General features: G+C 34.8%; 2 protein-coding genes across 2 annotated transcripts; both read left to right on the top strand.

Moving 5' to 3' along the window:
* The first annotated feature begins 527 nt into the window (after positions 1-527).
* LOC143603631 (ubiquitin carboxyl-terminal hydrolase 14-like) lies at positions 528-6,183 on the top strand. The gene is made up of 19 exons (XM_077080380.1): positions 528-782; positions 1,838-2,009; positions 2,118-2,230; positions 2,307-2,643; positions 2,781-2,875; positions 2,972-3,105; positions 3,207-3,263; positions 3,349-3,426; positions 3,548-3,602; positions 3,686-3,715; positions 3,840-3,920; positions 4,018-4,216; positions 4,298-4,355; positions 4,447-4,569; positions 4,677-4,765; positions 4,860-4,949; positions 5,028-5,192; positions 5,279-5,394; positions 5,463-6,183. The coding sequence occupies exons 1-19, from the start codon at positions 681-683 to the stop codon at positions 5,580-5,582; spliced, it is 2,214 nt and encodes a 737-aa protein (XP_076936495.1). The 5' UTR covers positions 528-680; the 3' UTR covers positions 5,583-6,183.
* A 2,952-nt stretch (positions 6,184-9,135) lies between these two features.
* On the top strand, positions 9,136-11,230 carry LOC143603629 (cytochrome b6-f complex iron-sulfur subunit, chloroplastic-like). Its single transcript, XM_077080379.1, has 5 exons — positions 9,136-9,220; positions 9,300-9,529; positions 10,376-10,493; positions 10,689-10,871; positions 10,983-11,230. Exons 1-5 carry the CDS (start codon positions 9,182-9,184, stop codon positions 11,082-11,084), a joined length of 672 nt encoding a protein of 223 aa, XP_076936494.1. The 5' UTR covers positions 9,136-9,181; the 3' UTR covers positions 11,085-11,230.
* Positions 11,231-13,850: the final 2,620 nt, after the last annotated feature.

A 13,850-nucleotide genomic window follows, 5' to 3' on the forward strand; every position in this document is an offset into this window, starting at 1 on the left:
TAGAATGATCGAGGGACCACAAATTGGTTATGAGTCGGATTCTGTTAAATTGGTTAATTGTCCAATATATTTATATTTTATTTGTATTTTCTCTTGTTCTAATTGAAAAACAATCCGGTTATGGTGTTCCAAACTCAATTATAAAGTTTCAAAGCTGAAATATGTTGACTACAAGCTTGATTGTATAGTTCCTAGCTCGTTGTAGACACTTACAACTTGAATTCAAATGTTCAAAACTGAAAACGGAGGCATAAAAGATGGAAATAGAGAGTATAAAATTTAGAAAATCACAAACATACAAGGTTCAGTTCAATTTTGGTTAAAGTCAGCTAACCATAACCAAGCGGTCGGTTAAACAGATTCACTTAACCATTAATGTCGGTTTTGTTCAATTATGATTACTTTCAATAGGCTCGGTTTTCCATGAAAACTGTAAGGTACTTATTGCAATATTCTTTAAACCCGATGGACCTAAAGTGCAGAAAAGAAAAGACGATGGCGTGTTGAAATAGAATTGAAGAGAAGAGAAGAGGAAGGACTCCTTTCCAAGAAAACACAACACACACAGAGTGACTTCTTTCCGGTGCAAAGTATATTATATCATATTATTAATATTAATTAGGGCTCCAAACAAACACACACACTTATTCATATCATTCTCTTCAATTCAATTCAATTCAATGGAAATGGAACTGCTTCGTTCGAATCTGTCTAGGGTTCGTATTCCGGAGCCTACCAATCGCATTTACAAGCAGGAATGCTGCATCAGTTTCCATACTCCGGTTAGTTTTCACTTTTAGATGACCTAAGTGTTGTGGAATCTGGTTAGTTAGGGTTTAGAGTGATGGTATGCATGTGTGTGATTGTTAAGCGTTAGGTAAGGCATCATGTATAGTGAAACTGTGTAATATTATGTTGATATCGACTGAGTTGCACTATGATTTTGAATGCAAACAGTGTTGTGGATGTCTTGTTTAACATTTTTGTGTTTATTTGTTCCATTTTTTTTGGTTTTGTTGATGTGAATGCGTGTATGATGTGTGAAGTATGACTTATGGAAGTGGACAGTTATGAATGTTTGCAAGTTTTAGTTAGGATTTACTTGATTGTAAGTACAGGTATTGGTGTGATGATATGTTTGTCTTGCATATGTGCATAGTGATGTTTTGTGAAACCTTAACATTTTTTATTGAGTAATATGTTGATATTGAGTGAGTTACACTGTGATTATGGATGACAGATGTAACTGTATTTGAATGCAAACAGTGTTATGGATGTCTTTTTAAACATTTTTGTGTTTATTTGTTCTAATTTATTGGTTTTGTTGATGTGAATGCGTGCATCATGTATGAAGTATGGCTTATGGAAGTGGATGATTATGAATGTTTGAAAGTTTTTGTTAGGAGAGGTTAATTTCGACTATATTCTGAGCACGGGATTTGGTGTGATGATATGATTGTCTTGCATATGTGCACAATGATGTTTTGTGATTGTGAAATCTCAATATCATTTTTGTTGATTTGATGTGAAGATATGGTTATCTTGCATATGTGCATACTTTTTAAATGTTACATATTATGTGCTTTTTTTGTAACTTAGTATGAAGCTTACTTACGCTGTTAGGAATTTGATCTTGAAGAGTTAAGTATTCTGTGCAACTGTTATATTGGAAACTAATCTTTGACTTCTTTAGATTAATGGGAGTAATGCTACTACACTCTTGCATTATAATAATGTCTACAAATTGTTGGTTTTAACAGTTTCTTAAACTTTCATTGTGTGATGTTCTGTACCTGATGTCCTTTTTTTTTATAACATGCGTTTCTCTTTTTTTCAGAGTTCGGAAGGTGGATTGTTTGTGGACATGAACACGTTTCTTGCTTTTGGTAAAGATTATGTTGGCTGGAATTTTGAGAAAACTGGTAACCCGGTTTATTTGCATATAAAACAAACAAAGAAACCAATTTCTGAAGATAGACCTTTGAAGAAGCCTACTCTATTGGCTATAGGTATTGCATATATCATTCTTTTAGTAATGGGATTATTCAGTTAATTAATGAACGTTATGAAAATTGAACTTTCATGGCTGATTCAAACTTTATGGCTTACTTTTGTAGGGATTGATGGAGGTTTTGATAACCAAGAACCCGAATATGATGAAACTTACAGCATAGTTATATTACCAGATTATGCAACTTTCCCTTTTCCATCAGTGGCTTTGCCTGAGAAGGTCTTTCTTTTGCTTTTACTTTATTACTTCAAAATGATTTTTCAGTACGAAAGGTTAATTTTTGCTTTCTTAACAGGTAAGGTTGGCAGTTGATGCAATTCTGATTGCAGAGGGCGCTGAACGTAAGGAGCAACTTGCATCATGGACAGCTGATAAAAAGCAAATTAGTGAACATGCATTGACTTTAAAACAGATAGATAATGGTGTCGTAATTCCTCCATCTGGATGGAAATGTGCCAAGTGTGACAAAACTGAAAATCTATGGTTGAATTTAACTGACGGAATGATTCTGTGTGGGCGGAAACTTTGGGATGGCAGTGGTGGTAATAACCATGCCATTGAACATTACAATGAAACTCATTATCCACTTGCTGTTAAACTTGGAACAATAACTTCTGATCTGGAAGGAGCAGGTAATGTTACTTTTTTTAAGTAGATTGCCAAGTCATCATCATGAACATTTGCAACTGTACATTTGTATATCACATACAGTTATTGCAAACTATGTTTTTTCAAATATAATTTTGAGTTCTATATTATGGCAGCTCAGATGTTTTTTCTTATCCGGAGGATGAAAGTGTGACTGATCCTCTTTTGGCTGATCACTTGGCATTTTTTGGTATCGATTTTTCCTCCTTGCAGAAGGTAAGCATATTATTATTTTGGTATCTTGATAAACATTGTTTGGACTTTGGATGTTTAAGTAAGGACATTGAAATATGATTTATATAAAAAATGCAGACAGAAATGACAACAGCTGAAAAGGAACTTGACCAGAATACAAATTTTGACTGGAATCGGATTCAAGAAAGTGGACAAGAAGTTGAACCGGTTTTTGGACCCGGGTATACTGGACTTACTAATCTTGGTAACAGGTAATCATTATTTTTTTATGATAAATATATATATTTTTTTTAAAACTATAATCATTTGTGCTAATGTCTCATGATTCTGTTATTTGGTTTGTTTCTTGCAGTTGTTATTTGGCTGCAACTATGCAAGTTATCTTCTCAACTCATTCGTTTTGCTCACGGTGTGTATACAATTGCTTTTTGATAATCTTTATGCTTGTCTCAATTTCTTCTTGTTTTTATATAATATTGTTTTACCTTTTCCAGATACTACAAGAATCAAAGTTTGAAATCGGCTTTTATTAATGCTCCTGCTGATCCAACCGTAGACCTGAATATGCAATTGTAAGATGTTATTGTATAAATTGACTGCCACCAAATATTTTAAATTTGTCAGATTTAAAATTACTAAGATTTATGAGAGATTTTCCATGGCTTTCTAAAGTTATCTTTTTTACTTTGTCAGAACTAAACTTGCCCATGGTCTTCTTTCTGGTCAGTATTCTGTTCCAGCTGTGCAGGTATGTTAATGATAGTAATTTAGCTTTATTTTGCATTTCTTTCTTGTATTGTGACTTGACCATCACTTATTTGTTTTACTCAGAATGATAATGTGGACTCATCTTCGAAGACTGTAAGTTTTTTAACTTATTTTCCATTTTCTACTTGTTCTTTGTGTTTTCATCTATAAAGAAACTGGGGTTATTTTTCATTTCTTTTCTTATACTTTATCTATCTTTTGCAACTTTGTATATTAGAAACAAGAAGGCATTCGTCCCAGAATGTTCAAGGCGGTAATTGCAGCCAGTCATCCCGAATTTTCAACCATGCGTCAACAGGTATTATCAAATATTTGGAACATTATTTTCTTTAGTTTGTTCATATTCTTTGTTGTTTTATTTTTATTGTAGATTACTGACACTAAATTGTTTATAGGATGCACTCGAGTTTTTCCTACATTTAATTGACCAAGTTGAACGGGTTAATGCTAGCAATCCTGAAGCGGATCCTGCAAGGAGTTTCAAGTTTGATATTGAAGAGCGCCTTCAGTGCCCTTCTGGGAAGGTTGCTTATAATAAAAGAAACGACTACACTCTTTCCTTAAATATTCCATTAGATAAGGCTACCAACAAAAGTGAGTTTTAAACTTTTATCCCATACATTATTAAAATTTTACTTGCTCGATACCAATTTTTACTGGTTATATAAATTTCAGAGGAGCTAGAAGAGTTTCACAAAATGAAGGCTCAGAAAGAGGCAGAGGGAAAGGAAATGTAAGTCAGAATGAGATATACCCTCTTTTTTACTGGCTTTTCTTATAATTTAACACACACAGATCATTAAAATAAATTATTGTTTTAACAGATCTTCGGATGAAATTGTGCGGCCGAGGGTGCCATTAAGTGATTGCTTAAATAGCTTTTCTCATCCAGAAGAGGTGCAAGGTTTCTATAGCACTGCATTAAAATCTAGGACAACTGCTATCAAGTAATCTATTCTGTTTTCTACTACATTCTTCATGTGCATGTTTTTGCGTTTATTTATTTATTTTTGACTTATTTATTTATTTGTTACGTTTTTTTGCCTCTCAATAGAACTGCAGGTCTGACTACATTTTCTGATTATTTAGTGCTGCATATGAGGAAATTTGTTATGGAGGCTGGGTGGGTGCCCAAGAAGCTTGGTATATACATATATACACACCTATCTCTAATTCTCTTCTTTTTGTTTTAAATTATTGTAAAATCATGTTTTGGTATATTTGGTTCTGGTTTCAGATGTCTACATAGATGTTGATGATGTCATAGACATTAGTCACATGCGAAGCAAAGGTATTCAACCAGGCGAAGAGTTATTACCTGAAGATGGTATGTCAATATTCATGCTACTATATAATATAATTATATAATATATAATTTAAGTTTAATAATTATAATATCTAACAGGAGGTGAGGAAGAATCAACAAAGCTTTTGCCTAATGAAGATATTGTTTCTCAACTTGCTTCAATGGGATTTAATCATCTTCATTGCCAAAAAGCTGCAATCAACACTTCAAATGCCGGGGTCGAAGAAGCAATGAACTGGTTGCTTTCACACATGGATGATCCAGGTTTTGTTTGTTTATTTATTTACAAGATTCGTTCATTTTACTTATTTAAGATTAGTATTTTTATGGGTATATTCTTCCACTTGTAGACATTGATGCTCCCGTTCATAAAGAGGCCAAAAATGAGGTTGATCCATCGAAAGTTGCTACACTGGTGTCGTTTGGATTTGATGAAGAAATAGCTCGCAAGGCGCTTAAGGCTTCGGTAGATATTTGTAATTTCTTTTATTCGTTATAGTATCTGTTTGTTTACTTTTACTACTATTACGACAGGGTGGCGACATTGAGAAGGCGACAGATTGGATATTTAACCCGACTGCCGATGTATCTATGGCGGATGCTGCAACATCAAGCAGTGCAGAATCCACATTATCTGATGGGGATGGCAGTTAGTTTTCTATACTTATGATTTTTTTTACATGTTTATACTTTATTTGTATATGGATGAAAAATATTAATATTATAAATGTTGATGTTTTGCGGAATACCGACTGATTGGGCTGGTGAGTCACATGGGTACCTCGACTCAGTGCGGGCATTATGTTGCACACATATACAAAGAAGGAAGGTGGGTGATCTTTAATGATGATAAAGTGGGCGTATCTAAAAATCCTCCAAAAGACATGGCATACCTCTACTTTTATGAGAGGATCCGGAGCTGAGTGTTGGCATCGGGAGTTTGGTTTGTGTTTGGAAGAGGGGAAAGGAAAAGAGAGGGTCGGTGCTTAAAAGGTTGATGGTTAAAAATTGTTACCGAATTGTGTTGGAAAATTGATCTCAAGTGATGAAAACGTTGTTGGAATACTGAATGTGTTTTCTTGTTATGTGATGATGATTAAGGTAAAAGTTTAAAACTCAATTGGTCTTTGATCTGTCAAATGTTGGGGTTTCTTTTATAAAAGAATATATGACATTCTTGTTCTGGAAATTTAACTGATCTCAAGTACCAATTTTATGGAGTTATATAAACTTGATAATTAGTAAAAAAGAAATTATATGGATGGTTGTTTTGGTTAAACACAAAATACGGATTTGGGCTATAAGCTTTAAACATTTGCGGATTTTGTTCCAAATTGCATTTGTTCGCTTTCATTCGAGGTCATTGGTTTAACGGAGCTAATTTCAACAGCTATGTGCAGGTCATTTTGGTAGTTACCTTTGTATACTTAGGTATTTTATAAATGGTAAATGTACAAAATGTCCGTGTGTATCTAACAGTTGAAATTAATGTTAAGTTATTGGACCATGGATGAAAGCAAAGAGAGAGTGGTTGGAGATGTGAGGTTTCACCGCATGGACCATTCGTGTAATTACTTAACTTATTTTTTAATAAGTAATTTATATAATTAGTTTTAACTTATTTTCAAAATGAATATTATACACTTTTGGCAAAAAGTGAAACAAAAATCCCAACCGATCCCTTGTTACCTTCGTTCATATACATTATACGCTTGTTTTGTTGGATTTAGTTTTCTGGTGAGTTGTAGAAAACCTTAGGAGTTAGGCCACTAACCTTTCCCATCCCCCGTAACCATTTCCAGAGTCGATTCGAATGAAAAGAAACAGAATGAAAATGCAGGTTTTGATCAAGAATAATTGATCGACGCTTTATTGATTAAACAAACCAAAACAGAAATTGAAGTTAGCAAATAAACAAACTCACAAGTCACAACCCATTAAATTGGTAAGACCCATATAACCTAATCTTACCCATTAAGATATTCCGGTAACATCCATATGAGTGTTTGTTTTCTACCTCTCTCTTTGAAAATATAGACCGTAAGAGGTCTTGGAGGTGTCTTAACTCTTTCTTGTTATTAATAAGATAAGTTGTCTTAGTTTCATAACATGTTTCAACTTCCAACCCCGACTTTTCATGAATATGAAACCAGATCCACTAGACTTTAGTGTGCTGAAGAATTCTCTCTGTACTCTCCGTACGAAACACCCCCTTTCTTTTGGCAGGTCTTGCGACGTGGCTTAATCCTGATCACACCTTTAGGAATATGGCACAATAATATAAAGTGCATCAAGAAGAGAGTACCTCTTTTATTATAAGACAAACCCCGTCCTTTCTTAATAGATAAGCAATTAATAAAACTCAAACTAGTTAAAGACTTACAAAGGCTAAACCACCCTTGATCCATTTGGTTTGTCTTTACATGTGAACTCCAACACCCACACACTTGGATCCAACATATGATAACAAGCCAAGAACAGAATTTCCGGTAGGCATATTGTTTAAACTCACGTTTTTCTTTGAACAACCCTCTTTTCTTCTTAGTTGCTGGGCTATTGCATTAGCAATTCAAGATGTTGGTTATTCATCTTATTTCTAACTAAAATGTGAACAAATTTAACAAAACTTTCAACAGAAATTGGTGTTTATCCTTAAGATATCACAAACTGACTTGTATTTTTATTAATATAACAAACTTTCAAAAGGTTGTGTTGGAGGAAACTTTTCTTCTATTTAAAAAAAAAAAACTTTTTGTTGAAAACACTCGGGCCCAAAACCTCATGTGACAACCCACATATATATTGACCACATAGATATATATTTCGAAAGACACATCAGTAATCGCTTATTCATTATTCCAATTATGAGACCAAAATGTTAAATTGTGTTGATTTAGGATTAAAAAGATATACTTGATCAACTTTGGATTAAAAGGACATTAAAACATCAAGCCAAACTTAAAAGGACTGGTTAAAATATGCTTACTTTTTGTGAAGGCCGTATCACCCCATTTGAGTCACCAAAAACATCACCAAATCGCGTGTATATTGACGGATGTAGAGAACTATAGAAGGATCAACAAAATTTCAACTAAACAGAAGTTCAATTATTGGCTATTAGGTTTTTTAACCATCCAAAGTTTTGAAATCTCTTCTACACGATTCACAAACTAATTTTAACCCCTAAACGTTAGTTTTGGCGTTCTATTGTCATAAATGGAGTTTTAAGTTAAATTTCAACAATGATGATTACAAATCACTAGGAATCTTTAATTTCAATTATTATAATGAAATTAAGATCACGCGTTTTAAATGTTGGAACTAAGATGTTCATGTGAATGTGTTTCTCATATATCATGAATGTGTTTAGACTGTTGGAACTAAGATCTTTAATTAAATAAGCAAATTATGCCGTTCAAAGAATAAAAAACAGAAAAAGGAAGCAAACTATCTTGTTTTTGTCCTAAACAAGTCAAAACAAGAACTAAGGGGTTCATAATCAATGTTAAGTAGTGCATTGGAGTTGCACCGCCTTTGATTAATCTATATATCAAGTGTGAATATGGCATACTCTTAAGTGTTGTTCTTGTTCACAAACTAATGGAAGAAGTTACACCATCTCAATGGAAAATGTGGTTTGTATATCCTAATAATGTCATGTGGGCACAATTGAAGATGCTCTTATTAAGTGTTATTTGTTTCTTCTCCCCTTAACACCAACACCTACCCTGTACCACCATCTCTCACCCTTACCTCGACCCATCTCACCCTCGCGGCTCACCATCCTCCTCCCTAATCCAATTCCCACACCATATAGATATCAAACACGGTGACACCCAACAATCCGGAATAAGACTCAGATTACCAATACCCAACTCTTCATAATCAGAGTTTATAACTTTATCATTTATTTATTTATTCTAATAAAAGATAAAACGGTTATTTTTTTATAAAAAAATGAAAATCATATAATCACCCATTTTAGGTATAAAAAGAGTCTCGGAGTTACAAATAATGAAATATTTGTTCGCCAATTGTCCACGTACCATATATTTATTTATTAATAAAAATAAAAGAAATATATAAAATAATTAAAAAAAGAAAAAGAAAAAGAAAAAAAGAAGTGATATCAAGAATATGAATGTGTGGTCATGTAACGAGAATGCTTCTTCTCCATCCACCATTCCTTTTATCCATTACTACTATTCATATTATCAACACACTCTGATTCAATATCTCATTTCAGTTGAACAATGGCTGCCTTCACTCTCTCTCCAGCAACTTCTACTCAGGTAAACTCATGATATTAATTAATATGAAAACCTTGTGTGCATCTTAATTAATTAACTACACGTACCTACCTACCTACAGTTACGATCTGGTAGCAATGGACCCTTCTTACCCACACCAAAATCATCAGCCATCAAAGTGGCCGGAAGAGAAAGAGGTATGAAGGTGACGTGTCAGGCGGCTAGCATACCGGCTGATCGGGTACCGGATATGGAGAAGAGGAAGCTTTTGAACTTGCTGCTTCTGGGTGCTATTGGTCTACCCACCACCGGGATGTTACTTCCTTACACTTACTTCTTTGTTCCACCTGGGTACGTTTATATTATATTTCTTGTAATTGAGTTCAATAATATATATATAATAATGCATCCAAGTAACTAAATCAATTAACAAGCACCATATATCATAATTTTTTGTTATATTTCTTGTCATTATTTTCAATAGGTGTTATCCTCTTTAAGAGACCGATTTAAAGATTCATAGTCTCTTAATGATTAGGAGGTAACCTTAAGGTTAAGGCTGAATGAACAAGAGATAACCATTAAAGGCTATCTCTTAATGATTCATAGTTTCTTAATGGTTAGGAGGAGATAACCTTAAGTCTGAACCTCTTAACCATTCGACTTAAGATGACCATTAAGAAAAAAGGTAGTCTGTTAATAACTGTTAAGAGGCTATATGTATCTTGATTACTATTTAGTAATTATTACCTTTTCCAAATGAAGAAAACAATTTCATGATTGTTCAATTAAAGAAAAAAAGCCTAAACTAGACTAAATATGTAGATAGTCACACTAGGATTCATATATGTTTCATTTTTTGCTCACTTAATTATAACTATATTATTTAACATATATTAACTATTTATGCAAGGCCAAGGCTAAAATACCAAATGAATGTTGAGTGATGAAAACTTTGAATGACTTTAGTTGGGCACTATCAATTATATTACTTGTCCTCCGTTATAAATTAACAAGGTTGTTTTTTATTTTTTTTAAAATTTGCTAGGAATTTTTAACTAAAATGGAGTTGACCCGATCACTTTTACCAATAAACAAAAGTAACAAAAATTGAGCCATGCCCCTTAGCCAAGTTTGGTTTTACTTTGTAACCGATTAGAACACTCAAAAATTTAATTGTGTTTTTATATAAAACAGCTCAGGAGGTGGAGATGGTGGTACCCCTGCAAAGGACGCACTTGGCAACGACATCGTTGCAACTGAATGGTTAAAGACCCATGGACCGGGTGACCGCACCCTTTCTCAAGGTCTAAAGGTAACTTCCCTTTTCTCATAATAACTAGCATATGGTTAATGGTAAATGACCAACTAGGCTACTATCTCACCTTTTGTAGTAAACTCTTATCTTGTTAGTGTTGTTTCGACTAGACTTGATCAATTTCTTATGGTTTATTTAAAATATTCAATTCTTTATCGACTTTGAAATGGTTTAAATCATAAAAACTTGTAGGGAGACCCGACATACCTAGTGGTCGAGAATGACCGAACACTAGCCACATATGGAATCAACGCAGTGTGCACCCATTTGGGTTGTGTGGTGCCATGGAACAAGGCAGAGAACAAGTTCATGTGCCCATGCCATGGTTCTCAATACAACAACCAAGGCAAAGTTGTCAGGGGTCCTGCTCCTCTGGTAAGAACTTCATACCATTTTGTTCATTTTTTTAGTATTATATTAGACAATGCACAAGTTTGGATGTGCAAATTACGAGTAAGGATGTGATGTTTTTCGGATTGTTAACAGTCGTTGGCATTGGCTCATGCGGATATTGATGATGGGAAGGTGGTGTTTGTTCCATGGGTGGAGACTGATTTCAGAACCGGTGAGGCTCCATGGTGGGCTTAGAATGTTCTTCATCAAGTTGGGATTCTTGCTTTGTTTGTTCCAGAATCAAGATATGTACAAACCACTTCACGTTTTATTTTTGTATCCTATAAGTTTATAAATCTGTTACATGCCCACCAATAATATTATTTGGTTATTGCCGTAAACTTGCCTTGTAGCATTAGCATAGCGTGAGATTACAGACGCCTCCGTTTTAGTCGGATTGTTCTCTTGTCAGCACAACCCAACATTATCTCTCTCCTCCCCTATTAAATGTTACACAATTATCTATTTTCTCGTCTCACACTCATGACTTCCTTCACCCAAACCACACGGATTTCTCTTGCACATCTACCCTCTTATTCCGCATTTGCTGTCTAAGAAATTCAAAAACCCCAACTATATATATACTAGTGTAAAATCAAAAGTTTTCAACAAATGTGTAAGATTGTCTTTAAAGCTAGTTAAACTATAATACTTTTCCACTTTAGTTAAAAACAATTCCAAGTAATTACCATTACACTCATGTGTAACTTTAAAACTTCATATTTTTCCAATTTCGACCTTAAAGTTTAATATTTACCCGACAATATATTATTGTTCAATACACGTTTATAGTTAATATGTAAGGTCCCGAACCCGGTAGCCTTACTTTAGCGTCGGATTTACTCATAAACACAGTTCTTACAAATCAGAGTTCATTAAAACTTTCGCGGAATATAAAAACTTTCATGAAACGTTACAACAATCCAAAACTTGCCTTAATTAAACATTCTTGTCTTTCAAAATAAACGTCAATTACATTAAAACATCTTGAGTCTTCAGATGCCAGTCTCCTATTCGCCCACCATGTGCCCGCTCAAACTAGCTGTCTCATTCTACTCACCTGCGTGCATACTAACAGTCAGCTACGCTGAGTGAGTTCTAGTTAATCAAGCAACTTATCATACAACCACTACATGCATCATATACGTGTCCGAAGACACTTAACCCACTGCCTAACCCGCTACTTCTCAACCACTTAATTACCCCTACAGCTTAGCCAATTAATTACCCCTACAGCTTAACCATTAATGCCACTTATGCCACTTTATGTCACTTATGCCACTTTATGCCACTTGTGCCACTTAATGCCACTTGTGCCACTTTATGCCACTTTATGCCACTTGTGCCACTTTATGCCACTTTAATAACGAAGACACGCATAGACTCACTCTACCACGTGCTCACGTTATGCCCCTAACTCTATTACTAGACCCCTATCCACTTCTATCACACTATACTTCTACTTGTCTATAACCCACTTCCTATCAGCACATTATTTACGTAATAAACAAGTCACATCATAACATTCATACACCCTATCAACCACTTGGAAATTTACTATCCTTGGCGATGCGTGCAATATCCGAAGATCGTTCACGCACCAACAAGTATTATATAATAGCTACCTCGTATAACATCTATAGCATACACTTACCACTTAAGGTAAGTGTATTCACACTTCACATCGAGTATGCACACAGCCCCGAAAACATAACAAGGAAATGGGGCTAGAAACTCACCTGAACTCTGCTTCTTCTTTAGATAGTTGTAAATCCCTTCTTTAACTGAGCTCGGCTGACTGTATAAGTTACACGTATCAATACTCGCCTGATCTAATCTGGTGGCCTAGTATTAGCTTACTTTTACTTATCGTTTTAATCTATTCTCTAATCGAACTTAGCTTTAGGCGAAGTTAAACCTTAGGCGAACTTAGCTTTAGGCGAAGTTAAACCTTAGGCGAACTTAGCTTTAGGCGAAGTTGTCATCAGGCGAACTTGGCTTTAGGCGAAGTTGTCATCATGCGAACTTGGCTTTAGGCGAAGTTGTCATCAGGCGAACTTGGCTTTAGGCGAAGTTGTCATCAGGCGAACTTAGCTTGCAGGCGAAGTTGTCGTCTGCAGCTACTGTTCGTTCTTAAATCCCTTAATCACCTTCGTTTCTTAACCAAATAACTCGATTTAGGTACCCACGGGATCGTCTGACCAGCGCCTACAAACCCCAACCATCAAATCGACCTAACATCGATGTTTAAAGGATGCGATTTAGGCATATAGGTTACGGGTTCTTTTTATCAATCGATTAACCCATCAAATCATAACCATTTTCAGTAAGATTAGCTTTGTTGGATTCGTTTTTACCATACAAACTCAGATCTATCATTTCTCAAATCAACCCGAACCTACACGAACGATTTCTAACTATAAACGTACCTTGAACGAGTCGAACTACGAACACGGTTAAGCCTTGATGTTGTTTTGGTCCGTCACAACGTTCCAGCACCAACAAGCTCGGGTTTTCACCTTTGGATCTTGGTTCGGGTTATAAGATGGTGTGTAGAGATTAGGATGGATAAATGGATGGAAAATGAAAGGATTGGGGTTTAAGGGGGTATTTATACTCCCTCAAGCCCATGGACCGAAGGCCCATATTTCCTTTTGGTCCATATCCAAACCCATCTAATTATCCTACTAAGTCTTCATATTATGCTGTTCCACTAACTCGTTTATTTCACCCGACAAAATAATATATTAAATATTACTTTAGAAATTTCAGGATGTTACACAATACATGTTTATAGTCAAGAGACATTGATTCACCAAATTGCATCTTTAAGAAAAAATCTTAGATGTACACATATCATAAGACCAACTCCATTGCGCCCTTAAATCTTCTGCTCTTGATGACATGGAGTATTTTTATAATCACATGCCCATTGGAGGATATCCTCAAATGAAGAGGTGC

The sequence above is a fragment of the Bidens hawaiensis genome, unplaced genomic scaffold, assembly GCF_021521415.1.
Source record: "Bidens hawaiensis isolate Kalapana, Puna unplaced genomic scaffold, B.hawaiensis_p1.1 tig00062313_1, whole genome shotgun sequence".
Lineage (NCBI taxonomy): Eukaryota > Viridiplantae > Streptophyta > Magnoliopsida > Asterales > Asteraceae > Bidens > Bidens hawaiensis.